Source organism: Budorcas taxicolor, chromosome 7, assembly GCF_023091745.1.
Source record: "Budorcas taxicolor isolate Tak-1 chromosome 7, Takin1.1, whole genome shotgun sequence".
Classification (NCBI taxonomy): domain Eukaryota; kingdom Metazoa; phylum Chordata; class Mammalia; order Artiodactyla; family Bovidae; genus Budorcas; species Budorcas taxicolor.
In genome coordinates this window covers 9,493,806-9,519,327 of record NC_068916.1, presented here as the reverse complement: position 1 = coordinate 9,519,327, position 25,522 = coordinate 9,493,806, and the positions used below count along the sequence as shown (strand labels likewise).

Sequence of the window (25,522 nt, the reverse complement as noted above, 5' to 3'; positions counted from 1 at the left end):
ACTCAAACACATGCGTATACACCCATGGTCATAGCAGCACACATCACAGTAGCCAGAAAGGTGGAAACAGGGAATGCTTCCCTGGTGGTCCAGGGGTTGACTCTGCTTCCAATGTAGCGGGCAAGGGTTGGATCCCTGGTGGGGGAACTAAGATGCTACCTGTGTGGCCAAAATGAAACAAAATAAAACAAAAACCATCCTAAATGTCCAACAGTTGAATGGATAAACAAAATGTGCTACATTCTTACAAAGAACTATTACTAGCTGCTGCTGCTGCTGCTAAGTCAGTTTAGTCGTGTCCGACTCTGTGCGACCCCATGGATGGCAGCCTACCAGGCTCCCCCATCCCTGAGATTCTCCAGGCAAGAACGCTGGAGTGGGTTGCCATTTCCTTCTCCAATGCATGAAAGTGAAAAGTCAAAGTGAAGTCGCTCAGTCGAGTCCGACTCTTAGCGACCCCATGGACTGCAGCCTACCAGGCTCCTCCGTCCATGGGATTTTCCAGGCAAGAGTATTACTAGCAGTACAAGAAATGAAGCACTGATACATGTTACAAGGTAATGACCTTTGAAAACATTGTGCTGAGTGAACGGAGCTACAAAAGATGTAAAAGGTTGCAGTGTTTGATTCCATTTATATGAAATGTCCAGAACAGATAAAGTCGTAGAGGCAAAAAAAAAAAAAAAAAAAAAAAAAAAAGAGAGAGAGAGATTAGTGATTGCCAGGGGTGGGGGGAGGGGAGAGTGGACTGCTGATGGGGACGGGGTCTCCTTTTGGGGTAATGGAAGTGTTTCGGGACTAGGTTAGAAGTGATGGTTGCATAGCGCTGTGAATGCCAGTGACTTGCTTGCTTTAAAATGGTTCATTTTATATCATTTAGATTTCACTTCAATTAAAAGATGAAGAGAGAAGTAAGACGGGAAAGGAGGCAGCTTAAAAAGAAAGTTTTTTCTCGTGGGGAGCTGGAGTCCTTCTGGAGAACCTTAGTAACACACGTAGAACCACATACCGGTCTTAGCACCAGAAAGAAAGAGCTGGAGCTCATCAGTCATTGGTTAAGACTCATCAGCAAAGCTCATCAGTCATTGGTTGAGACTCATCAGCAATGCTCATCAGTCATTGGTTGAGAGCTCCTTTCAGAAGGGAGGAGGGGAGGGAGTTGGTTTTAATTTTCTAACACTCTGGCCAGCTCTGCACTGGCAGAGGCGTCAGGAAGGATACTCTGTAAAGTTAAGGCTGAGGGTATATGGAGGGGCCAACTGGGTAGTTCCTCCTCCTTGGGGGAGGAAGCGTCCTTGGCGCCTGGGACTTACATGTATTAATGTGCCAGGCATATCATGCTTGGCTCCACAGCTTGGCTCCACAGGTATACACACCTCCACAGGGTGTGTATGACACACCCATGGCCGGAGGGTGGTTCCCACTTTCACTGACCCCCATCCCGTGTCCCCCCGCAGGATGCTGCCCATCACAGAGCAACTGCTGCACCTCCTGGGGTTGGAGAAGACGGCGTTCCGTTTGTATGCTGTGTCCGGGCTCCTTCTCACCCTGCTCTTCTTCCTCTTCCGTCTGCTGCTGCAGTTCCTGAGGCTCTGCTGGGGTTTCTATATCACCTGCCGCCGACTACGCTGCTTCCCCCAGCCACCCCGGCGCAACTGGCTGCTGGGCCACCTGGGCATGGTGGGTGTGGCTGGGCAGGTGGGCTGGGCGGGCCAGGGCAGGTACAGGTATTCAGTAGGGATGATGGCCCTGCTGGCTTCCCTTATCCCCTCAAGAATCTGGTTGGAGCCATGAACAGACCCATTTTACAGGATCTGAGTGAGACTGAGGTTCAGAGAGGGCAGGCAGTTTACCCAAGGTCACACAGCTTTGACGAGGCAGAGCTGACTCTAAGGTTCTCTCTATAATTCCGGGCTATTGCTATAGCAACAGGCACCAGTGCTTATGAAATCCCAAGGGAGGGAGAGTGGGAGGTATCCTTGTAGATTTCATTGCTTCACCTGTCCCCCAGTGTGGTTTCACAAACTCTCTCATCCTCTTTAATGCTGTGGTCCCAGGTGAGGATTTCAGCCTTTTTCTTTCTTTTCTTTTTTTAAAAAAATCATCCAATATGGAGTTTCTTTTTTTTAAAAATATAAATATTTTCTTATTTCACATATATATTCTGAGTATTAGTTCAGGCACTTTATAAATATTTACTCATTTAGTCCTCTTGACAGTTCTAGAAAGTAGGTCCAGCAACTATCTCCTTTTTTTTTTTTTTCTTCTGGAGAATACTGTGGCACAGAGAGGTTAGGTTGAGTAGCTGGCCCTCGGCCACACAGCTCGTAAGTGGCAGAGTCTGGGTTCAAACCCACGCTGTCTGGTCCCAGCACACCTGATCTTAGCTCTCTACCCTTGCCCGTCTGTCTTCTGGATGAGAAAGGCTGGACTTTTCTAAATAGGCTTCAGAGGTTGTAAGAGAGAAATTCAGATCCCTGAGGGTGCTGAGACTGTGGGGGGCCCCAGAGTCCAGCCCCTATTTCCCTGCTGGACTCACCTGGTTCCCCTTCCAGCCCTCAATGAAGCTGAGGGACAGTTGTGGAGACCTTCCGAGTTAAAGCCTTATGCTGAACTTGGAGGACTTTGGGGAGGCAGTTTGGGGCGGTGGTCATCAGCATGGACTTGCCTGTCTCGACCATGAGCTGCCTGTGTGACCTTGAGAAGCTTCTTCTCCTCCCTGTACTTCATCTGCATTGTGGAAATAGGATCATCCCTGATAACCCCGTGAGAGTGTTCCAATGATTCTTGAAGTTGTTTCTGTGGCATGCTTGGTGCTGGGCCTGCTCCACAGAGGTGGGTGTCTGCACTTCACCCCGGGGTCCTGCAGAGACTGAAAGGAACAAGTGATTCTAGATGTCTTTTAGATACTGCTTGGAGTGAGTGTCTCAGGAGAAGGAAGGAGGAAACACACGTCCATTCAATAGTGCAAAATACATTAATTTTACTCAGTTTTGGGAATTACCTTCCTGGAGCCAGCACTCACCAAGTTTTGCCTCTTTGTACCTGAATCATCTCCCTCTCTTCTGTTCTCCGAGCCCTGCTCAGGCCTCCTTTCTCCTCTTCTGTTGTTCCATGGTCCAGAGTCCTTCCCGGGCTCCTGCCTTAATTCTCACCCTTCTGGTTCATGCCTCATCCAGGCTCCAGAAAGATTCTTGAATCCCACCGTGTTCCTTCCCTGCTCACACACCCTCCAAGGCTCCCCACTGCTGTCCTGAGAAACTCCTAACTCCTCAGCTGGAGTTCAAGTCCCTTTAGACTCTAACCCTCACCCTCCTCACCTGTTCCGCTGTCTCCCTTTAGTCTCATAGAATGACTTTCTGCTCCATGAACAAGCTCTGACTTCCCATCTCCATGACCTTTGCCAAAACTGCCCTCTGCTAGAATATCTTTTCCTGTCAGATGAACTTCTGCTCATTCGCCATGCCCCATATCCAGCCTTACTCCAGGAAGCCCTCCAGCATGCTGGTGGTGCTGAAAGTGGCGGCCAGGCCCTGCTGCCACAGGTGGTAGGCCAGGGCCAGCTCTGCAGTTCAGCCTCGATCCCATGGGCCCATCCTGGGGCCGAGCGATCTGGATGGACAGGCTCAGGGCTGAACTTGATCCAGAAGTAGAGGCAGAAACCAGAGAAGAGTCATTCATTGATTCATTCTTCAATTTCTGGACCCTGTCATTCACCAGGCACTGGATTAGGTCTTTTGTATTTGAGCTCTCCCAGTTCTCATAGCTTATGAAATAGGGATGGACCTGTCTGACATTTTGGATTTGATCTTTGAGGCTCAAAGAGGTCGAGTTACTTGCCCAAGGTCACACAGCTGCTGAGGATGGGTTTGAGCTCAGATCCACCTGATACCGAGCCTGAAGAGCTCTGCCTCATAGAGCATGTTGGCTAAGAGCAGGTGTTTTGGAGCTTGGGGGGCCTGGGTTCAAATCCTGCCTTCACCACTGTGGCAGGTGACGCCACTGTCTGTTCACATTTCTCTGCCCATTTCTGGCTGCAAGGGGCTGACTTGCCTGAGTTCTAGGCCTTTCTCTAGCTGTAACCCACTCTGCCCGGGTGGATTGTTAGCTTGTGAATTAATGCCCCAGGATAGCCCTCAGTCGGTGACTATGGGACTAAAGGAGCTGGTATAAAAACATCCCTGCCCCCTCACCCTCAAATGGTTGGTGGGTTGACCCTGAGATGGCTGTCCCCCCAGAGGTCCCTAGTGGGAATGAGCCCCAGTTGCCCATGGGGATAATTCCCTTGATGACTCTTTACTGGCTGCCTTTTCTGTCTATCTCACTCCTCCTCTCCTCACCCATGTTCTGGGGGATTACCCTCCCAAGTAAACTGCTTGCTCTAGAACCCTTGTCTTTCTGCTTCTAGGGGAGCCCAAACGAAGACAATCCCTTACTCACCTGTAACTTGACACAAGTCATTTGACCCTACTGAGTAAAGTAAAATGGGGGAAGTAGTAGCAACTACATCATAGGGTTTTTGTGTGGGTTGAACATATGAATATATGAAAAATGCCCATGGCAGTGCCCAACACTGCAAGGCATGTGTATGTGTTAGAACAATGCCAGTAATATTTTATCACAAACAGAAATACTCGATAAATGCTAATCATTAGCGTTATTGTGTTTGCTGTTACTGCTTTTATTTCTTGAGCACCAGCCGTGTGTCAAGCCCTGTGCTAGGACTCTTTCATGTTGCTGTTTCATAAATTGTCTCAATTGTCCTCAGAAGGGGAGTTGATTCCCCCCGCCCCGGTTTTCAGCTGAGGGAATGGAGGCTCACTGGGGTGCAGCTGACTGCCTACAATCACACTGCCCTTCCTGGCTTCTTTTGAGGGCAGAGGAAGTGGTAGGAGGGGAGGGCCAAGGGAAACCAGGGCTGGGAACCATCTCACTACCTTTCTCTACCACCACCTGCAGTATCTCCCAAATGAGAGAGGCCTCCAAGATGAGAAGAAGGTGCTGGACAACATGCACCACGTGGTCCTCGTGTGGCTAGGGCCTGTCCTGCCACTCGTGGTTCTGGTGCACCCTGACTACATCAAGCCCCTGGTGGGCGCCTCAGGTAGGTGGGCTGGGCCTCTGATTGGTGGGTAAACCCTCAACTCCCACGGCCTACCTGGGTTTCTAAGCAGGTGGGCTATCCAGAGGAAAGGCCATTTGAGTAGGGCTTTGAAGTATGAATAGGAGTTTACCAGAGCTGACTCAGCAACACAGATTATGAAGACAGCAAGGGAAAAGAGGCGACAATATCTAAAAGTCCCAGGAACTTTGACAGGCTGTTTATTTCTCAAGGTCAGAACAAACATGTTCAGATAGGCAGTTGTTTTGCCCAAGCTTTTGTTAAATGGTTGTTGCTTAATTTTAAGCCACGGCACTCCCATCACTTGGATTCTGACACTCCCACTGTGGCTATCCAAATCTGCAGCCTGTTCGGTTAACCTAGGCTGACTGGTGGAGAGGGAAATGTAGAAAGATTGCCTCTCCCTTCTGCATTCCACATCCATCCCAGGGTTAGGATTCCCAAGTGTTCCTGGGGAGCTCTTGCTCAGCCTTCATCATGCAGCTCGAATAACCCCCTCCTCCTGGAAACCTCCCTTGATTCCCCACACAGACCATAGCTCTTTCCTCTGAACTCTTCCAGTCTCACTCCTAACCATTTAGGGCTGAGTTATCTGCGTCCAGCATTGTATCTTCCTCATAAGTGAGTCTCTAGGCCCCCAAGGTGGCCTTGCATGTACCTGGGCATCTCCAGAGGCATCAGGGGATGTTTGAGAGAGGAGGGATGGGAAATAAAGAGCTCCAGGAATTTTAAGCCCTCTGGCTTCAGCTTTGGCCTCTGCAAACACACTTCTGGAGACTACCTTCAAGGTGGCCCCCTGGGGCCACGAAGGTGAAAGAGGCTGTCATTCTGTTCTTCTCAGCTCTGCCCTTCTCCTGCTTCCGGGTCCCCCACTGTTGCATGTGTGAGGGAGTGCGCTCAGTTGCTCAGTCGTGTCTGACTCTTTGCAACTCCATGGACTGTAGCCCGCCAGGGTCCTCTGTCCATGGGGTTTCCCAGGCAAGGATACTGGAGTGCGTTGCCATCTCCTCTTCCAGGGGATTGAACCCACATCTCCCATTGGCGGGTGGGTTATTTACCACTGTGCCACCGGAGAAGCCTCTTGTAGGGGAATAAACATCCCCATAGAACAAAGAGGGAAACCCAGACTCTGCGGGGCGGGGGGGCAATGACACTTCCAAGGGATGGACACCAAGTTGCGGAAAAGAGGCCTGGACCAGGACTTGGGTGGGTTGGGTTTGAATCCAGGCTGGAGCACGCACGTGCTGTGTGACCCAGCGATTTATTTAGCTTCTCAGGGCTTCAGCTTCTGATCTATTAAATGGGGCAGCTGTGAAGACTCAGTAATATAGTGTTGCGTAGGTCCTAAATAAGGCTTTCTTCTCTTCTGCCTTTAAAAAATTTTATCTTAATTGGAGGATAATTGCTTTATAATATTGTGTTGGTTTCTGCCATAGATCAACATGAATCTGCCTTTTAAATCTTTTTTTTTTCCCTTTCTTTCCCACTCCCCCTCCCTATCAACTCAGAGCATCTGTTTTCTGAAGGTCATCCTGCATGATTGTGAGATCCCCCCTGCAAATAGACCAGGAAGTAGAGCCCCCATCATAAGCTTAGCACTTTATGGGACTTTCCCAGAGGTCCAGCGGTTAAGACTCCACCCTCCGATGCAGGGGGCGTGGCTTCAAGCCCTAGTCAGGGAAGAACGTTTCCACATGCAGTGGAGAGCAGCCAAAAGAAAACAAAGGAAAAATTAAGCTTAGCACTTTAGCCGATGCTCAGGTCTTTTCGCTTCCTCTCCCTTCTCGCCTCTCAGGACTGGCAGGAAATCCTTTGCCTCCCCAACAGGAGGAGCCAGATGGGAGACTGCATCTCAGGGAGGGAGGGGCTGTGAGTCAGGAGAAGCAGCCTGGAGTCAGGGCTCCTGGCCCCAGGGTGTCTGGGCCCCTCTGTGCCTGCCTATCTCATATTAGACAGGCCTGGCCCCAAGTCTTAGATGCCAATGTCTAGGGACCACATCTGGTGGGGTGGAGAGGGGCTTGCTCTTCTGGTCTTAAAACCACACCTGATGGACTCTGGGAAAGGCATGGCTCCTCCTTCAACCTCTGTTTCTTTATCTTCCAAGAGATGTTTGTGATAGAGAGAGAAGGTAGGAAAAATGCTCTCTAGAATAACAAAGCAGGATATATAGCCATATAATTGTAGCTTTGTTTTTATATACTCATTTCTAAAATTGAGTTGAAATCACATACTGTATAATTACTTACTTTAAAGTGGAAGGTATTTAGTGTGTTCATAGTTGTGCAACCATCCACCCTCCCTAGTTTCAAAACCTTTTCATCACCCCATGAAACACCCCATAGCCATGAAGTTGTCATCTCTCGTTCCTTTCTCTTTTTGGCCACTGGTATATACTTTCTATCCCCATGGACTTTCTTTTCTGGACATATCATAAGAAAGAAGTTATACAACATGTGGTCTTTTGTAACTGACTTCTTTTATGCTGAATAATGTTTTTTGAGGTTCAGCCACATGGTAGCAATGACTAAGACTTCATTCCTTTTTTAAGGCTGAGTAATATTTCATTGATGGATATATGGATATACCACATTTGTTTATCCATTCATCTGCTGATAAACATCTGGGTTGTTCTGCCTTTTGACTGTTATGAATAAGGGTGCTATGAACATATGTGTACAAGTTTTAGACATATGTTTTCATTTCTCTTGGGCAGATACCTAGTTGTAGAATTGTGGGGTCATATGGGGCTTTCCAGGTGGCTCAGTGGAGAATCCACCTGCCAATGCAGGAGACACAGGAGATACGAGTTTAATCTCCAGGTCAGGAAGATCCCCTGGAGAAGGAAGTGGCAACCCACTCCAGTATTCTTGGCTGAAAATCCCATGGACAGAGGAGCCAGGGGGGTTGCAGACCATGGGGGTCGCAAAGAATCAGACACGATGAAGCACGCATGTATGTTTATGGGAATTCTATGTTTAACTTTTCAGGGAGCCACCAAACTGTTTTCCATGGTTCCTATGCATTCATTTTTCCCTATCAGGGTCCTCCTGTGAGCTGGGGACTGAGATTTTTCATCTCACAAATTCTTGATACCACTGTGCAATAATTATGATCACAGTAGTACCCCAGGTGGTTCAGTGGTAAAGAATCCACCTGCCAATGTGAAGACACAGGAGACATGGGTTCAAACCCTAGATCAGAAAGGTACCCTGAGGGAGGAAATGGCAACCCACTCCAGTATTCTTGCCTGGGAAATCTCAGGGACAGAAGAGCCTGGCAGGCTATGTCCATGGAGTTGCAAAGAGTCGGACATAACTGAGCAACTGAGCACACACACACAGTAAAAACAGCCATGTATGCTAAGTTGCTTCAGTCACGTCCGACTCTTTAAGACCCATAGACTGTAGCCCACCAGGCTCCTCTGTCCATGGGATTTCCCAGGCAGGAATACTGGAGTGGGGTGCCATTTCCTCCTCCATGAAAAGTAGCCGACAGTTGGTTAATTCATCTATATGCAGAAATATTTAATGAGTACCTACTGAGTGCCAGGAGCACTAATTCCTTGAGTTTTTGTAGGGTTGCCACGAGGCAGGCAGGACTGCTCTATTTTCTTGCCCAAGTTTACACAGCCAGTCAGTGGTAGGCCTGGGATTTGAACCGGCCACCGGATTTGTGGCCATCCCAGAGGCTGAAGTCTCAACCACAGTAATATGCAGCTTCCTACTGGGCACCTTGGGGGAGCTTTTCTTATATGACCTCCTCCAGGGTAGATGTTACCATCTCCTTGTTGCTGGAGGGAAAAGTGATGGGAGGGGCAGACTGGACACAGCCCCTCTGGCATCAAGTGGTCAGGGTTGGATTTGAGGAAGGATCTGAGGATGGCAGAGCAAGGGTTCAGTGGGGAGAAGGTCTGGAGAAGGCTTTCTGGAGGAGGCATCAGTGAAAGTGGGCATTGAAGGATGCATAGGAGTTTGCCTGATGAGAGGTCCCAGGTAGAGGGTCCCAAGTGCAAAAGTGCAGATGTGTGAAAGTGTCAGGGAAACTCAGGTGACTTGGGGTGTCTGGAGTGAAGATGATGTGTGGGGAGAAGTAAGAAATGAGACAGGAGTTGGACTCAGAGCACCAGTGTACAAAGTGAAGGAGCTTGTGTTTTATCCTGGGGGTGTTAGGAAGCCATGGGAGGTGTTTGAGCAGGACGGCCATTATACAGGTTCATGTGTCAGAAAGAGCTCTAAAGGGCCTAGCCTGGAGTCCAGAGCCCAGGGAGGAGACACGAGACTTCCACCTCCCCCTCCAAAGCTGCCTCTTCCCAGAAGTCTACCTTGACTTCTAGTAGCCCTTTCTTTGTGCCTCCCTCTGCTCTTGGCATACATTCTACCTGCTTGCTAGTTACGTGGCGTGCCTCTGCTTCCCTTTTCTACCACACCCAGAGCTCCACCAGGCAGGGCGTGGAGCTGAGCCATCTCTGGGTCCTCAGCATCGCTCACCATGGGTTGGGCACAAAAGGGTGGTGGAAGAGGTGTGTTGAATGGGAGAATGAGTGGACAGGTGGTTGTGCATACAATTGGCCAATTCCTAGGGAGTGTGTGTGTAGGTGGCTGAGTAATATCTCAGGTAAAAGTGACATCACTTGAGTTTCAGGTACTTCCTTCCTGCACCCTGCCCATTCTGTCCCAATTCTATTTAGCACATAGAAAAGGAATTCACTCACTCCATCCACCCATCCTTCCACCCATCCATCCAATGATCCATCCATTCATCCATCCAACCATTGATAGTTTTCATTCATTCATCCTTTAATTGGCTAATTCCTTCATACAATAAAAATTTATTTAGCACCAATAGATTAGTGATCAACAAGATCCCTCCCCTCATCCAGAGTGACTGATGGGAGAGGGAATGGCATCCAAGTGGAGACCAGAAGAATGAGGAAAGAGTTTTTGAGACAGAGGGTGCCTGGTGGAAAGACTCAGAACCGAGAGAGAACATAGCTTTTCAAGAAGCTGAGAAAAGTTCCGTGACGTTAGCAAGTTGAGTGTGTGTGGGCTGAGGGATGGTTGAGGTGGAGGGCAGAGGTATTCTGAGAGTGGTGTGGACTGGGATAGGTCATTCAGAGCATTGGAAATGGGCTGAGCAGCTGTGTTTGAGACTGACGGGTGTGTGGGCAGGAAGGGACGTGGTCAGATCTAGAGGCAGATAAGATCCTCCTGGATCTAGGGTTCAGGGCAGACTGGGAAGGGAGAGGCTGGAGGCTGGGAGCACAGGAGGTATGGTTCAGATGGCCTGAGTTGGCAGAAAAGAAGGGGTGAATTAGGGGAAGAGTCAGGTGAAGAAAGCCATGCTGGAGAGAGTGCACAGTCTGGGCAAAAGTTTGGAAGTTGGGGTCAGCATGTGGGGTTATTTGGCATTTGCTGAAGGCTGAAAGGGAGAGGAATATGGCAGCCAGATGGGGCTGGGCTTTCAGTGCTAGCCTGAGCTTGAAATGTTTTACAAGGGCAATAGGGAGCCACAGGAGGTGTTTGAGCAGGGGAGGCTCATGTTCAGATCAGGGTGTTAGAAGAATCTCCCTGGGGCAGGTGTGAAGGATTGGACTGGAGGGGTGAAGTGGGAGGTGAGAGCCCAGAGTGGAGGGGCCCAAGGAGGTCGTAAGCAGAGGTCAATGTCAGAACCTTGTTTTGAGGCATCGTCACCTCTTCTCTCCCCACAGCTGCCGTTGCCCCTAAGGATGACCTTTTCTATGGCTTCCTGAAACCTTGGCTGGGTGAGCTTGGGACTGGGTAGGCTGGAGCTGGGGCTTCAGGGAAGAGGGGGCGGAATGTGAGGTTTCCTGGAGAGGTCCTTAACCCCATCTCCTGGGCATAGGAGACGGGCTGCTGCTCAGCAGAGGTGACAAGTGGAGCCGGCACCGCCGCCTGCTGACGCCTGCCTTCCACTTCGACATCCTGAAGCCCTACATGAAGATCTTCAACCAGTGCGCTGACACCATGCATGTGAGTCCCAAGGCTTCTCGGGAAGAGGGTGTCTGGAAGTGGGGCTGGTCCAGACTCCAGCTCGTGGCAAGTCATGTGATGTCAGGAAGCCTACGTCCGGAAGCCTTACTTCCTTTTTTTTTTTTTTTAAAACAAACTATTTACCTATTTTTGGCTGTACTGGGTCTTCACTGCCGCCTGGGCTCTTCTCTGCTTGTGGAGAGCAGGGGTTATTCTCTAGTTGCAGTGCGTGGGCTCCTCACGGTGGGGGCTTCTCTTGTTTCCGAGGACAGGCTCTGTGGGCTTCGGTAATCGTGGCACGTGGGCTCAGTAGTTGCGCGTCCGACCTCTAGAGCACAGGCTCAATAGTTGTGGTGCACAGACTTCGTTTCTCTGAGGCATGTGGGATCTTCCTGGGCCAGAGATTGAACCCATATCTCCTGCATCGGCAGGCGGATTCTTTACCACTGAACCACCAGGAAAGCCCTCACTTCCTCTCCTTATGAAGTGGGCTTGTAGTGAGCTTGCAACTGGGTTATTGTCTGCCTGGCTGAAACTCTGCAGTCTCCATGCCCATTTGTCACGTGTCTTTGTCTTCCAGGCTAAATGGCGGTGCCTGGCAGGGGGCTCAGAGGTCTCCCTTGACATGTGTGAGCATGTCAGCCTCATGACCCTGGACTGTCTTCAGAAATGTGTCTTCAGCTACAACAGCAACTGCCAGGAGTGAGTATGGCCTCCCTAGGGAACATAGCGCCAGCTGCTGCAGGGGCAAGGTGGTGAGAGGAGAGAGAAAACGCTTAGCTGTTAGGCACTCCTGGGCTGTTGGTGCTCTGCCACTGACAGGCTGTGTGGTTCTGGGAAACTGACATCACCTCTCAGCCTGCTTCCTTAGCCCCCAAATGCACATCTCCTTCTGGTCCTCATAGTCGTTGTAGGGGAATTAAATGAGATAATATGGGTCAATGGCTTGGCACACGGTAGATGCTCAGTGAGTGCTAAGTTTAATTTATTCTTCCATGGAAAGTATGTGGTCTTTGGAAAGAGTCCCTCCCCACACCTTCTGAGCCTCAGTTTTTTGTTTGTAAAATAAGAATGACAGTCCCTGATCTGAGACATACTTAAAGGTTAGAATGATGTAGCACTGCCCTGGCACACAGTAGGTGATAAGTGGATATTTGTTGAGTGAATAAGTAAAATATCCATTGCCCTGGTTCATTCATTCATTCATCAAATGTTTGTTGTGCACCTACTACGTGCCTGGAACTATGTTAGCTATGGGGGATATGGTGGTGAGCACTCAGTCCCGGTTCCTTGGAGCTTCTAGTCTAAGTAGGGATATAAGGAATACTGGACATAATGACTGCCAAGTTTATAGCACATAGTAGGTCCTCAACAATGAGCTGCTGACTCTGTTACTCTGGGCCTTGTAGTGGTATTGTTTCAGTTAGGTAAGGTGGAGATGGCCTTCATAATTAATTCATCAGTTGATCCAAAAATATATATATTGAGTGCCTGCTATGCCCCAACTCTAGAGTAGAACACGGTGGTCAGCAACACAGACAAGGAACTTACATTTTAGTGGGAAGAGGGGCAGTAACCAGGAACAAATAAGGAAGAAAACGGCAGCTGGTGATAAAGGCATGAAGACGACAAGCACACTTAAGAACTAAGGACAGCTCTTGGCAGCTCTGGCCCCTTGAGATTTCGTTTTTCTTTTTTCAAAATAACAACTCTACCAAGATGTAGTTGATATACCCCACAATTCACCTGTTCAAATTATATAACCAGTGGCTTTTAGTCTGTTCACAGAATTGTGCGCCCCTCACCATAATTGATTTTAGAATATTTTCACTGAGAAGAAACCCTGTATCACTGTATTATTCTTTCATCCCCCACTTCCCACTTGCCCTCCAGATCTAGGCAATTACTGATCTTCCTTATGTCTCTGTAGATTTGTCTTTTATTGAAATTTCATGTAGATTTCCATAAAATTCACATAGATACAGAATTTCATGCCTGGTTTCAATATATTGTTTCCAGATTCACCCATGTTGCAGTTGAATTATCAAGAATTAATTTTAAAAATTGTTGAAAAACATTCGATTTACCATATAATGTGGCTCAGCGGTAAAGAATCCGTCTTCAGCGGAGGAAATATAGGAGACGTGGATTTAATTTCTGGGTCGGGAAGATCCTCTGGAGAAGGAAATGTTAACCTACTCTCACATTCCCCAGGACAGAGAAGCCTGGTGGGGTGCAGTCCATGGGGTTGCAAAGAGTTGGACATGACCGAGAAGTTAAATGGTATTACCATATAATACCAAGTTTTGCTTACCCAAGCATCTGTTGAAAGACAGGGTTATTTCCATTTTGGGGGCAATTATGAACAATGCTGCTATAAACATTTGTGTTCAGGTTTCTGTGTGAACATTTTAAATTCTCTTGGGTACATATCTAATCATAGAATCATCGGTCTTTATGATAATTCTTTGTTTAATCTTTTTTGGAACTGCCTAGTTCAGTTCAGTTCAGTTCAGTCACTCAGTCATGTCCGACTCTTTGCGACCTGGTGAATCGCAGCACGCCAGGCCTTCCTGTCCAACACCAACTCCCGGAGTTCGCTCAGACTCACGTCCATCGAGTCCGTGATGCCATCCAGCCATCTCATCCTCGGTCGTCCCCTTCTTCTCCTGCCCCCAATCCCTCCCAGCATCAAAGTCTTTTCCAATGAGTCAACTCTTCGCATGAGGTGGCCAAAGTATTGGAGTTTCAGCTTTAGCATCGTTCCTTCCAAAGAAATCCCAGGACTGATCTCCTTCAGAATGGACTGGTTGGATCTCCTTGCAGTCCAAGGGACTCTCAAGAGTCTTCTCCAACACCACAGTTCAAAAGCATCAATTCTTTGGCACTCAGCCTTCTTCACAGTCCAACTCTCATATCCATACATGACTACCCAAAAAACCATAGCCTTCATTAGACAGACCTTAGTCAGCAAAGTAATGTCTCTGCTTTTGAATAAGCTGTTTAGGTTGGTCATAACTTTTCTTCCAAGGAGTAAGCGTCTTTTAATTTCATGGCTGGAATCACCATCTACAGTGATTTTGGAGCCCCCAAAAATAAAGTCTGACACTGTTCCCACTGCTTCCCCATCTATTTCCCATGAAGTGATGGGACCAGATGCCATGATCTTCATTTTCTGAATGTTGAGCTTTAAGCCAACTTTTTCACTCTCCTCTTTCACTTTCATCAAGAGGCTTTTTAGTTCCTCTTCACTTTCTGCCATAAGGGTGGTGTCATCTGCATATCCGAGGTTATTGATATTTCTCCCAGGAATCTCGATTCCTGCTTGTGCTTCTTCCAGCCCAGAATTTCTCATGATGTACTCTGCATATAAGTTAAATAAGCAGGGTGACAATATACAGCCTTGACGTACTCCTTTTCCTATTTGGAACCAGTCTGTTGTTCCATGTCCAGTTCTAACTGTTGCTTTCTGACCTGCATACAGATTTCTCAAGAGGCAGGTCAGGTGGTCTGGTATTCCCATCTCTTTCAGAATTTTCCACAGTTTAATGTGATCCACACAGTCAAAGGCTTTGGCATAGTCAATAAGGCAGAAATAGATGTTTTTCTGGAACTCTCTTGCTTTCTCCATGATCCAGCGGATATTGGCAACTTTTCCCAAAAATTGGTTGTGGCGTTTTACATTCCTACCAGCCGTAGGTGCAGGCTCCAGTCTCTCTACACCCTCAGCAACACTTGTTATTATCTATCGTTTTTATTATTGCCATCCTAGTTGGGTTAAGTGGTATTACATTGCAGTTTTTATTTGCATTTCCCTAATGGATAATGTGTTGGAGAAGACTCTTGAGAGTCCCTTGGACTACAAGGAGATCCAACCAGTCCATCCTAAAGGAGACCTGTCCTGGGTGTTCATTGGAAGGACTGATGTTGAAGCTGAAACTCCGATAACTTTGGCCACCTGATGCGAAGAGCTGACTCATTTGAAAGGACCCTGATGCTGGGAATGATTGAGAACAGGAGGAGAACGGGACGACAGAGGATGAGATGATTGGATGGCATCACCGACTCGATGGACATGGGTTTGGGTGGACTCAGGGAGTTGGTGATGGACAGGGAGGCCTGGCGTGCTGCGGTTCATGGGGTCTCAAAGAGTTGGACACAACTGAGCGACTGAACTGAACTGAACTGAACTGAATGGATAATGGTTAATTTCCCTAATGGTTAGATAGCATGACCAACTCAATGGACATGAATTTGAGCAGACTCCAGGAGACAGGAAAGCCTGGCGTGCTGCAGTCCATAGGGTCACAAAGAGTCAGACACAACTTATCAACTGAAAACAACAATAGTGGCTAATACTGTGAAGCATCTTTTCGTGTGCTTATGGGCCAGGTGTATGTCTTCTTTGGAGAAATGTCTTTTCATATTCCTTGCCCATTTTAAAGTTGGGTTGCTTGTCTTTTTTATTGCTGAGCTTGTATTTATCTGTTTGGCTGTGGCAGGTCTTAGTTGCAGCATGCAGGATCCTTGGTCTTCGTTGCGGCGTGCAGAACCTTTTAGTCGTCACATGTGAGCTCTTAGTCACTTGGGATCTAGGTCCCCAACCAGAAATCAAACCTGAGCCTCCTGCAATGGGAGAGCAGAGTCTTAGCCATGAGACCACAGGGAAGTCCTTATTATTGACTTTGAAGAGTGCTTTGCATAGTTTAGATACAAGCTCCTCATCAGATACATGATTTGCAAATATTTACTCCCGCACTGTGGGTTGTAGTCATTTAGTGATGCTTTCTTTATATGGAAGTCCTCATCTCTCTTTGGGCCTGTTTTAAAATGTACCTGGAATTTAGTTTTATTCAGGTTATGGTGAGGACTACAGATGAGGAAGCAATTGCCATTGAAAAGATAGTTTATTACTTCCCATTTCCAAGATGGGGGTGGGTGGGGTATGCCACAAGACACAAGGCTACCTGGAGAAGCACCAGGAGGGGCATGGCAGGAACATTTTCAGGGGGTCTTCTACGGAAAGCAATGGGAAAGGCAGGGGATGCAGCCTTAGGACTGGGTAGTTTTTCTTTTTTAAGTTTTTAAAAAAGTTTGTTTATAGGTGAGATGAGCCTTTGATGTGGGCTCTTGGTTACTGCGTGTGGGCTTTCTCTAGTTGCCATGAGCAGAAGCCACTCTCTAGTTGCTGTGGTGTGTGGGCTTCTTATTGAGGTGGGTTTTCTTGTGACAGTGTGTTTTCTTGTTGCAGCTCACAGGCTCTCGACAGCAGGCTTCAGTAGTTGAGGCACATGCCCTTAGTTGCCCTGAGGCATGTAGGATCTTAGTTCCTGGACCGGGGAATCCAACCTGCGTCCCCTGCATTGGCAGGCAAATTCTTAACCACCGAACCACCAGGCGACTCCTAGGGTTGGCTAACTTTGAATAATTTCAGCTGGCTCTGGGGCAGAGAGGTGCCCCAAGTTATCCAGTGCTTGGCCTTGGGATAATTAAGGTAGGGGTATATAGTGGCTCAGCCCAATAATGTTTGGAGTATGGACTCTGGATTGGTTAGTTTGCAAAAGAAGGGCATGCTCCTGGGGGAGTCATTTGCAGCCTCTAAGAAACAGCTAGTCCTGGAAGGGGTGGTATCTGTCCAGTCAGTGAGGCTCCAGATGGAAGAACATCTAGAATACAAGGAAATGGACTTTTCTGGAGGTCCAGAGGTTAAGAGTCCACCTGCCAATGCAGGGGTTCAACCTCTGGTCTGGAAATTAAGACCCCACAGGCCTTGGAGCAACAAAGCCTCTGTGCTACAACTACAGAGCCGGTGGGCCTAGAGCCTGTCCTGTGTAACAGGAGAAGCCACTACAGTGAGAAGCCTGTGCACTTCAATGAAGAGTAGCTCCCTGCTTGTCACAATTAGAGAAAGTCTGCACGCAGCGCTTAAGACCTAGTGCAGCCAAAACAAACAAGGAAATAAGAAAGTAGAGTTAATTCAGGGCTGCCCTTTGTCACCTGGGGGCTTCCCAGGTGACTCAGTGGTAAAGAACCTGCCTGCCCATGCAGGAGACTTGGGTTTAATCCCTGAGTTGGGAGGATCCCCCAGAGAAGGAAATGGCAACACACTCCAGTGTTCTTGCCTGGAGAATCCCATGGACAGATGAGCCATGGGGTCACAAAAAGTCGGACACAACTTAGCAACTAAACAACAACAACAGCTCTGTCACCTGCCTATTGAGAGAGGAAGCTTGTCTTAGGGCCTATGCTCACGTCCTTTTTTCTCCCTGGCAGGAAGATGAGCGATTACATCTCGGCCATCATTGAACTGAGTGCCCTGGTGGTCCGGCGCCAGTATCGCCTGCATCACTACCTCGATTTCATCTACTACCGCACGGCTGATGGACGGCGCTTCCGGCAGGCCTGCAACACCGTGCATGGTTTCACCACAGAGGTCATCCAGGAGCGGCGGCGGGCGCTACGCCAACAGGGGGCTGAGGCCTGGTTTAAGGCCAAGCAGGGCAAGACCTTGGACTTCATTGATGTGCTGCTCCTGGCCAAGGTGAGACGGGACCCTGGAGGGTGGAATCCTGCCTGGGACAGCTTCCTCATGAGTTGCCACAACTGTGGAAAATCCGAACTAAGGTGGATCTCAGGAGGCATTAGTGGTAAAGCACCTGCCTGCAGTGCAGGAAATGCAAGCGACACGGGATCGATTCCTGAGTCAGGAAGATCCCCTGGAGAAGGAAACGGCAGCTCACTCCAGTATTCTTTCCTGGGCCCTCCCATGGACAGAGGCGCCTGACAGCTGTAACCCGTGGGGTTGCAAAGAGTCGGGTGTGACTGAGTGCACACACAGAATGTGGATCTAGAATGCAAGCAGCTGTAGAACACGTGAGACTGTGTTCATTTGCTGGATCTGCAATGGGGTTTCCCAGGTGGTGCGGAGGTAAAGAATCCACCTGCCAGTGCAGGAGATGCAAGAGACGCGGGTTTGATCCCTGGGTTGGGAAGACCCCTTGGAGAAGGGAATAGATACTCTCTCCAGTATTCTTGCCTGGAAAATTCCATGGACAGAGGAGGCTGGTGGGCTACAGTCCATAGGGCTGCAAAGAGTTGGACATGACTGAGCAACTGAGCACAGATTTGCCATAAAAAAAAGCACCATGACACTGGGTGGTTTATTTATTTGCTTATATTTTGGCTGATCTTTGTTGCTGTGTGCGGGCTTTCTCTAGTTGCGGCGAGTAGGGGCTGCTCTTCATTGCCATGTGCAGGCTTCTCCTTGTGGTGGCTTCTCTTGCTGCAGAGCACGGACTCTAAGGGGAGGCCTTCAGTAGTTGCAGCACGTGGGCTCAGTAGTTTTGCCGCACCGGCTTAGTTGATCCAGAGCATGTGGGGTCTTCCAGGAACAGGGATTGAATTGTCCCCTGAACTGGCAGGTAGATTCGTATGCAGTGGACCACCAGGGAAGTCCCAGCACTGCGAGGGTAAAGGGCAGAAATCAGTCTTCTCAGTCTGGAGGTTAGAGCTCTGAGATCACACTGACGGCAGCGCTGGTTTCTCCCGAGGCCCCTCTCCTCGGCTTGCAGCTGGCTGTCCTCACCTGTGTCTTCATGGCCTCACCTCTGTCCGAGTCTGTCCTCATCTCCTCTTCTCATAAGGACACCGGTCACACTGGATTAAGGCCCACTCTAATGACTTCACTGTAACTTAATTACCTCTGCAAAAGCCTTATCTCCAGATAAGGTCACATTTTGGGGTTAGGATTTTAACTCATGGGTTCTGGGGTGGGGGAGAGGAGGGGCACAATTCGGCCCACGGCACTAACAAAGATGAAATACAAGATCTTGAAGAAATATGACAGTTGCAGAGATGGGTGGTCACCTGTTTGTGATGCTTCTGTGGAGTTTCTGAGCAGCGCCTGGCTTTTGGATTCAGACGGTCCTGGATGCTAGTTCCAGCTCTACCACTTCATACATATTTGACCTTAGTTTTCCCTCTGAGCCTCAGTTTCCTCATTCACAGCATGACGATCATAAGATCTGATCATGGGATTTTGTCAGGCTTCTGGCAAGATGCTTGGTGATAGGAACTGCCGAAGAAATGCAAACTCCCTTCTTCCTCTCACCTTTGGCTCTCTTTCCCTCTTTCTTGGACAAGTTGCATACCTCTGTCTGCTTGGGCTTCCCTTGATGGTCAGATGGTAAAGGATCTGCCTGCAATGCAGAAGACCTGGGTTCAATCCCTGGGTCAGGAAGATACCCTGGAGAAGGGAATGGAAACCCACTCCAGTATTTTTGCTTGGAAAATTCCATGGACAGAGGAGCCTGGCAGACTACAGTCTATGGGGTGGCCAAGAGTCAAGACATGACTGAGTGACTAACACACACACACACACACACACACACACAACTACCTGGAATCCTTTCCCCTGCAGCTTGGCTTAACAGAAAGAGGTGGGTGTCTTTAAAAAATATATATTCATTTATTTGGCTGTGCTGGGTCTTAGTTGCAGCATGTGAGATCTTTTTAAAAATTTTATTTATTTATTTTTGGCTGTACTAGGTCTTTGTTGCTGCTCGGGCTTTCTCGAGTTGCAGCAACAAGGGGTTACTCTTCGTTTGGGTGTGTAGGCTTCTCATTGTGGTGGCGTCTCTTGTTGCAGAGCATGGGCTCTAGGTGTGTGGGCTTCTGGGACCAGAGATTGAACCGTGACACCTGCATTGGCAGGCATATTCTTAACCACTGGGCCACAGGGACGTCCCAAAGGGCATGTCCTAGGAAGAACTCCTAGGCTGTGGCGGGTGAGACAAAATGAGCTGAGCAGTCTGTTGCCCATTCCAGGATGAAGATGGAAAGGAACTCTCAGACGAGGACATCCGAGCTGAGGCAGACACCTTCATGTTTGAGGGTGAGGATGTGGGGTGAGGCTAGGGAAGGATGGAAAAGGGCCCCATTGTCTGAGGACAGCATCTCTGCTACCTTCAGGCAGCCTCTAGCTAGGCTCCTCATCTGCCTGCAGGTCATGACACAACATCTAGCGGGCTGTCATGGGTACTGTTCAACTTGGCCAAGTATCCAGAGTACCAGGAGAAGTGCCGAGAAGAGATCCAGGAAGTCATGAAAGGCCGGGAGCTGGAGGAACTGGAGTGGTCAGTCTTCGGTCCTGGGGATATTGGGGGCAGGTTGAGTATAGAGCCTTGAGTATTCATCTCTCTACCACTTACTGTCTAACTAACCTTAGCCAAGTCACTTAAACTTCTTGAATTTAAGTTTCTTCAGCTGTAAAATGGGGATGACAGTAATGCATAGGCATTCTTCATAGTGCAGGAATTCTTAGTTGGGAATGTTTTAGTCAGCAAAGGTTGCAATAATACTGTGTAACAAACAGTTCCTAAGCTCAGTGGTTTGCAGCAAGCATTTTTTTATTGCTCTCGTCTGCACATATTTTTTGCTCTCATCTGCATATTTCTCTTACCGCTGCTGAGCGTCACTGAGTTGAATTGGTTTGTTTCCAAGCTCAGGTTTGAATTCAGATCTGTCCTACATGTCTCCTCATTCTCCTTAGACCAGCAGCCATACTGGACATGATCCAGCATTATGCAGCATCAAACAACTAGAAAGTTCCTTTTGGCTCATTATCAGTCATTTGGATTACGAACTCAGGGAGACACTTTCAGTTGATGCCATCTTACATTGATGCCAATTCACACCTTGCTAACCCTTGCTAATCTGCCTTGTTAAGGAAGGAAGAAGATGCCTCAGACTCTGAGAATTGGCAGGAGGTGGTATCTAGCCAGAATTCAACACCTCTCGTCTCTTTTCCCAGTGGTGGTTATATTTATGGGTCTCTTTATACCAGGCACGCCATTTGCCCTTTGTGACAGCAGCATAAAATTTCTTTGAAAGACAACCTGTGAGTGTAAAGAAGACAATTTAGATCATGAACAATTATAATTGATCTAATGTTGGGCGCTGAAGTCCAAAGGAAAAACAATTAATGCAGTGTAAGGAGATGATGTGTGGGTCTGTAGATACTGAAGTTGATCCATTCAGGCTGGTAAACTGTTGCTACTCCAGGTCGCTCTGTTTGTCCTGGCACATCCGCAGGGGTGCCCCCTGACCTCCACACAATTCATCAGTTAGAGAATTAATGCTGGGCTCAAAGACATCCAGCTGGAGCTGCTCTGATTGGTCAGAGGGCAGATATTTTTTCTGTTGAGGATTAGAGGTGTGTGCAGGGCATAACTGCAAATGCAAGTTGGGGGAAGTCTGAAATCCTGGACTGGTTTCCTGCAGTTGCTCCTAATAGCCTCTGCACGTGTGTGTGTGTCTCTAGGGGAGGGGGTGGCATCATGGCCTGGCCTCTAGTCACCCACTGTCCACATTCCCCAGGGACGACCTGACCCAACTGCCCTTCACCACTATGTGCATCAAAGAGAGCCTCCGCCAGTTCCCACCTGTGACCCTGGTCTCCCGCCGCTGCACGGAGGACATCAAGCTCCCAGACGGACGCATCATCCCCAAAGGTGCCCCCTTTGTGTTCCCTGTTGCCTGCTTGCTCTATCGCTCGTGGGTCTGGCCATGCCTGCCCCAGGTGCGGTATCCTTGTAGGCAGTTTATAGCCTGTGGCTTCTGGGGTTGGTGGGGAGATCCAGTTGTGTGTGTGTATCGGGGAGGCAGAGGTGTGTGGATCCAAGCAGAAAGAAAGGAGTAGGTATGATGGCGTGGGCTCTGTGACAGTGCAGGTAGAGAAGGGTTGGCTTCTTTCTGTTGCCAGATATCCCTTGGAGACCAGGTCCTGTCCTGGGTGAGGCTGGGCATGCAGTGAAGCCTCATCCCCAGGTCCAAGCCTTGACTACCAGCCAGTCTGGGGAAGACACAGCAGGGCATGGATGTTCCCAGTCACATGGGGTGAGGGATGGGCTACAGGGAGGGACAGGGACTGGAGCAGCCCCAGATAAGGAGCGATGATGGTATCTGGCATGGAATGCAGGGAGGGCTGCCTGGAAGAGGGAACATGAGAGGTGAGCCTTGGGAAATGGAAGAGGGAACATGTTTATGGAGCAGGGCCTCGGAATACACATAGTGAAAGAAGTTGAATGTACAGTTGAGGCACTTGAACTTGATCCTCAGGGTAGTAGGGAGCCACGGGAGGTATTTGAGCTGTGGCGGAGCAATGTCAGATGTGTGAGGAAGATCCCTGTGTGGCCAGGATGACAGCTAGGAAGAAGGCTATGGGGAGCTCTAATGGAGAAGCAAGGCAGTGGATGGTGAGGCGAAAGTTTTTAAGGAAGGATGGGCAGGAAAGAGTGGCAGACGGCTTGCGGGAATTGTGTGGCTCTGGAGAGACCTGGGGGAGGGGTAGGTCTCCAGAGGAGGTCCTGGTTTCCCTCATTTCCACTGACCCCACTGACCCTCCCCTTCCCCGCAGGAATCATCTGCCTGGTTAGCATCTATGGGACCCACTATAACCCTGAAGTGTGGCCTGACTCCAAGGTGAGCTCCTGCCCCAACCCTCCCTTCTCTCAGTTTCTTCCTCCTAAGACCTTGGTCAGCAAGGCCTCCCCTCTCCTCCTCCCCAGGGAGCCAGATGGTAGGGCTGAATGCAGGGCTTGAGTTCTTCTCCTCACCCGCCATTCATTCCCCCATTCATTGTTAATTCATCATATCTACAAATCTTTTTTTTTTTTTTTTTTAACTTTTTGACTGCACTACGTGGCATGTGGGAGTTTCCTGATCAAGGACTGAACCTATGCTCCCTGCAGTGGAAGTGCGGAGTCCTAACCACTGGACCGCCAGGGTTCAGTTCAGTCACTCAGTTGTGTCTGACTTTTTGTGACCCCATGGGCTGCAGCACACCAGGCTTCCCTGTCCATCACCAACTCCTGGAGCTTACTCAAACTCATGTCTATCCAGTCGGTGATGCCATTCAACCATCTCATCCTCTGTCGTCCCCTTCTCCTCCTGCCTTCAATCTTTCTCAGCATCGGGGTCTTTTCGATGACTCAGCTCTTTGCATCAGGTGGCCACAGTGTTGGAGCTTCAGCATCAGTCCTTTGACTGAATATTCAGGATTAATTTCTTTTAGGATTGATTGGTTGGATCTCCTTGCAGTCCAAGGGACTCTCAAGAGTTTTCTCCAACACCACAGTTCAAAAGCATCAGTTCTTCAGTGCTCAGCTTTCTTTATGGTCCAAGTCTCACATCCGTACACGACTACTGGAAAAACCATAGCTTTGACTAGATGGACCTTTGTTGGTGAAGTAATATCTCTGCTTTTTAATAGTCTAGGTTGGTCATAGCTTTTCTTCCAAGGAGCAAGCACCTTTTAACCTCAAGGCTGCAGTCACCATCTGCAGTAATTTTGGAGTCCAAGACTACCAGGGAAACCCCAACATACCTTTATTGAGCATCTGCTGTGTATGGGACACTGAGGGCCCTCTGGGGCACTCTGTCTTTGCCCTCACAGAGCAGACAGCGAAGTGAGGAGGAGGAAAATAAGCAAATAAATAAGATCATTTTGAACTGTGATATATACACAAAGAAAACAAAAACTGACCTGAGTTGGGGGAGAGCAGTTTAGCTCACACAGTGAGGAAAGTCCTTACTAAAGAAGAGATGGGTGAGCTAAAACTGAAAATGTTCACACTTTAAAGTGTGAGGAGCAGGGAAAACTGTGTCCCATGTGGAGGAACCTGCCAGTGCAAAGGTCCTGTGGTGGAAATGGAAAGGAGGCAGGTGTGGCTGGGCCTCTTAGTCCAGCTTGTCTGGCCCCCACAGGCTGAGGGAGGGAGCCACGCTGGGACAGCCAGAACTCACCCCCAATCTACTTCTGCCTAGGTGTACAACCCCTATCGCTTTGATCCAGACAACCCACAGCAGCGCTCCCCATTGGCTTACGTGCCCTTTTCTGCAGGACCAAGGTAACTTTTATTTCCCCCAATCCAAGTGAAGTGTAGGAGGAACATCAAGGCCTGTGGAAGGTCAGGGATGTGCCTGTTAGGAGCAGAAACCACTGGGGGTGTCCTGTCCACCAACCTGGTACCCTTTTCGTGCCCTCAATACATCAGGAAGCCCCCAAATCAGACCCTACGATATCATCCAGGGTATCAGATATCTACTCTGTGCCAAGCCCTGAGTTCTGGGCTCATGTGCTCTTAATGGCTCTATGATGCCTTTGTCCGGGAGTTGAGGCTCCCAGTGTGTGTTAGTCGTTCAGTCATGTCCAACTCTCTGCGACCCATGCACTGTAGCGCGCCAGGCTCCTCTGTTCATGGGATTCTCCAGGCAAGAATACTGGAGTAGGTTGCTATGCCCTCCTCCAGGGGAACTTCCTAACCCAGGGATCGAACACAGGTCTCTCGCTTTGCAGGCAGATTCTTTACCATCTGAGCTACCCAGGAAACCCTGAGGCTCCAAGGGGGAGGTCATTTCACCCCATCCCAGGGACCCCGCTCACACAGCGGCTGAGCCTGAGCCCCCTGTCCTCCGTCCACCAGGAACTGCATCGGACAGAGCTTCGCCATGGCTGAGATGCGCGTGGCTGTGGCGCTGACGCTACTGCGCTTCCGCCTGAGCGTGGACCGAACGCGCAAGGTGCGGAGGAAGCCCGAGCTCATTCTGCGCACGGAGAATGGCATCTGGCTCAAGGTGGAGCCGCTGCCTCCGCGGGCCTGAAGGTCGGCGCGCCCCAGAAGGTCGGCGCGCCCCTGCGGATCCCGGGGCCCAAGCCCCGCCCAGAGAGGCCTAGGTCCCGCCCCCGAGGGACCAGGCCCCGCCCCCAAGAGCAGGAGGGCATAGACCACGCCCCCCGGAAGGCTCTGCTCCTGGAGGACCGTTAAGCAGCCTGATGGTGCAGGTCACACCCACTCAAGGCAAGGCTCCGCCTCTGGAGGGTCTGATCCCGCCCCTCGAGGTCGAGATCCCGCCCTCCTGAGTGCCAGTTTCCGCCCTCTTGTTTGAGCAACCAGGATTGGCCACGTTCCCTCGGGCTCAGGCCCCGCCCCAGCATCTCTCGGATTCCGATGTTCAGGCCCCACCAACTGAACCTTCTGAGGACCAAGGTTAGATACCTCAGGCCTCTAGGCTACGAGCCCAGTCTACCTCAGATCTCGGCCGCTTTTAAATTGAAGACGTGGAAACTGGAGCCTGAGATCAGAACCCTGACCATCACTTTCTTGAGGCCCCCAACTCACATGGATGAACTCCCGAGGCTGCATCCCAGGGCCCAGGATGTTTGTTGTTGACTTGTAAGCCCAGACTCTCCCTCTCAAGCCCAGGATGTTTGTTGTTGACTTGTAAGCCCAGACTCTCCCTCTCAAGCCCCTTCCTTCTTCCCTTGCTCAAAACCCCTTAGGCGAGTGTCCTGAATTTTGTAGAATATAAGCAAAGGTGCAGACAGCTCCCATCACCTACTCCCTAGCTA

At 49.4% G+C, this 25,522-nt stretch overlaps 1 protein-coding gene across 1 annotated transcript; it reads left to right on the top strand.

Annotated features, from left to right (window-relative positions):
- Positions 1-1,337: 1,337 nt before the first annotated feature.
- LOC128050613 (ultra-long-chain fatty acid omega-hydroxylase) lies at positions 1,338-24,774 on the top strand. Its single transcript, XM_052642898.1, has 13 exons — positions 1,338-1,366; positions 1,458-1,680; positions 4,960-5,104; positions 10,830-10,883; positions 10,985-11,112; positions 11,693-11,814; positions 17,386-17,653; positions 19,939-20,005; positions 20,117-20,246; positions 21,490-21,623; positions 22,529-22,593; positions 23,938-24,020; positions 24,597-24,774. The coding sequence occupies exons 1-13, from the start codon at positions 1,338-1,340 to the stop codon at positions 24,772-24,774; spliced, it is 1,626 nt and encodes a 541-aa protein (XP_052498858.1).
- Positions 24,775-25,522: the final 748 nt, after the last annotated feature.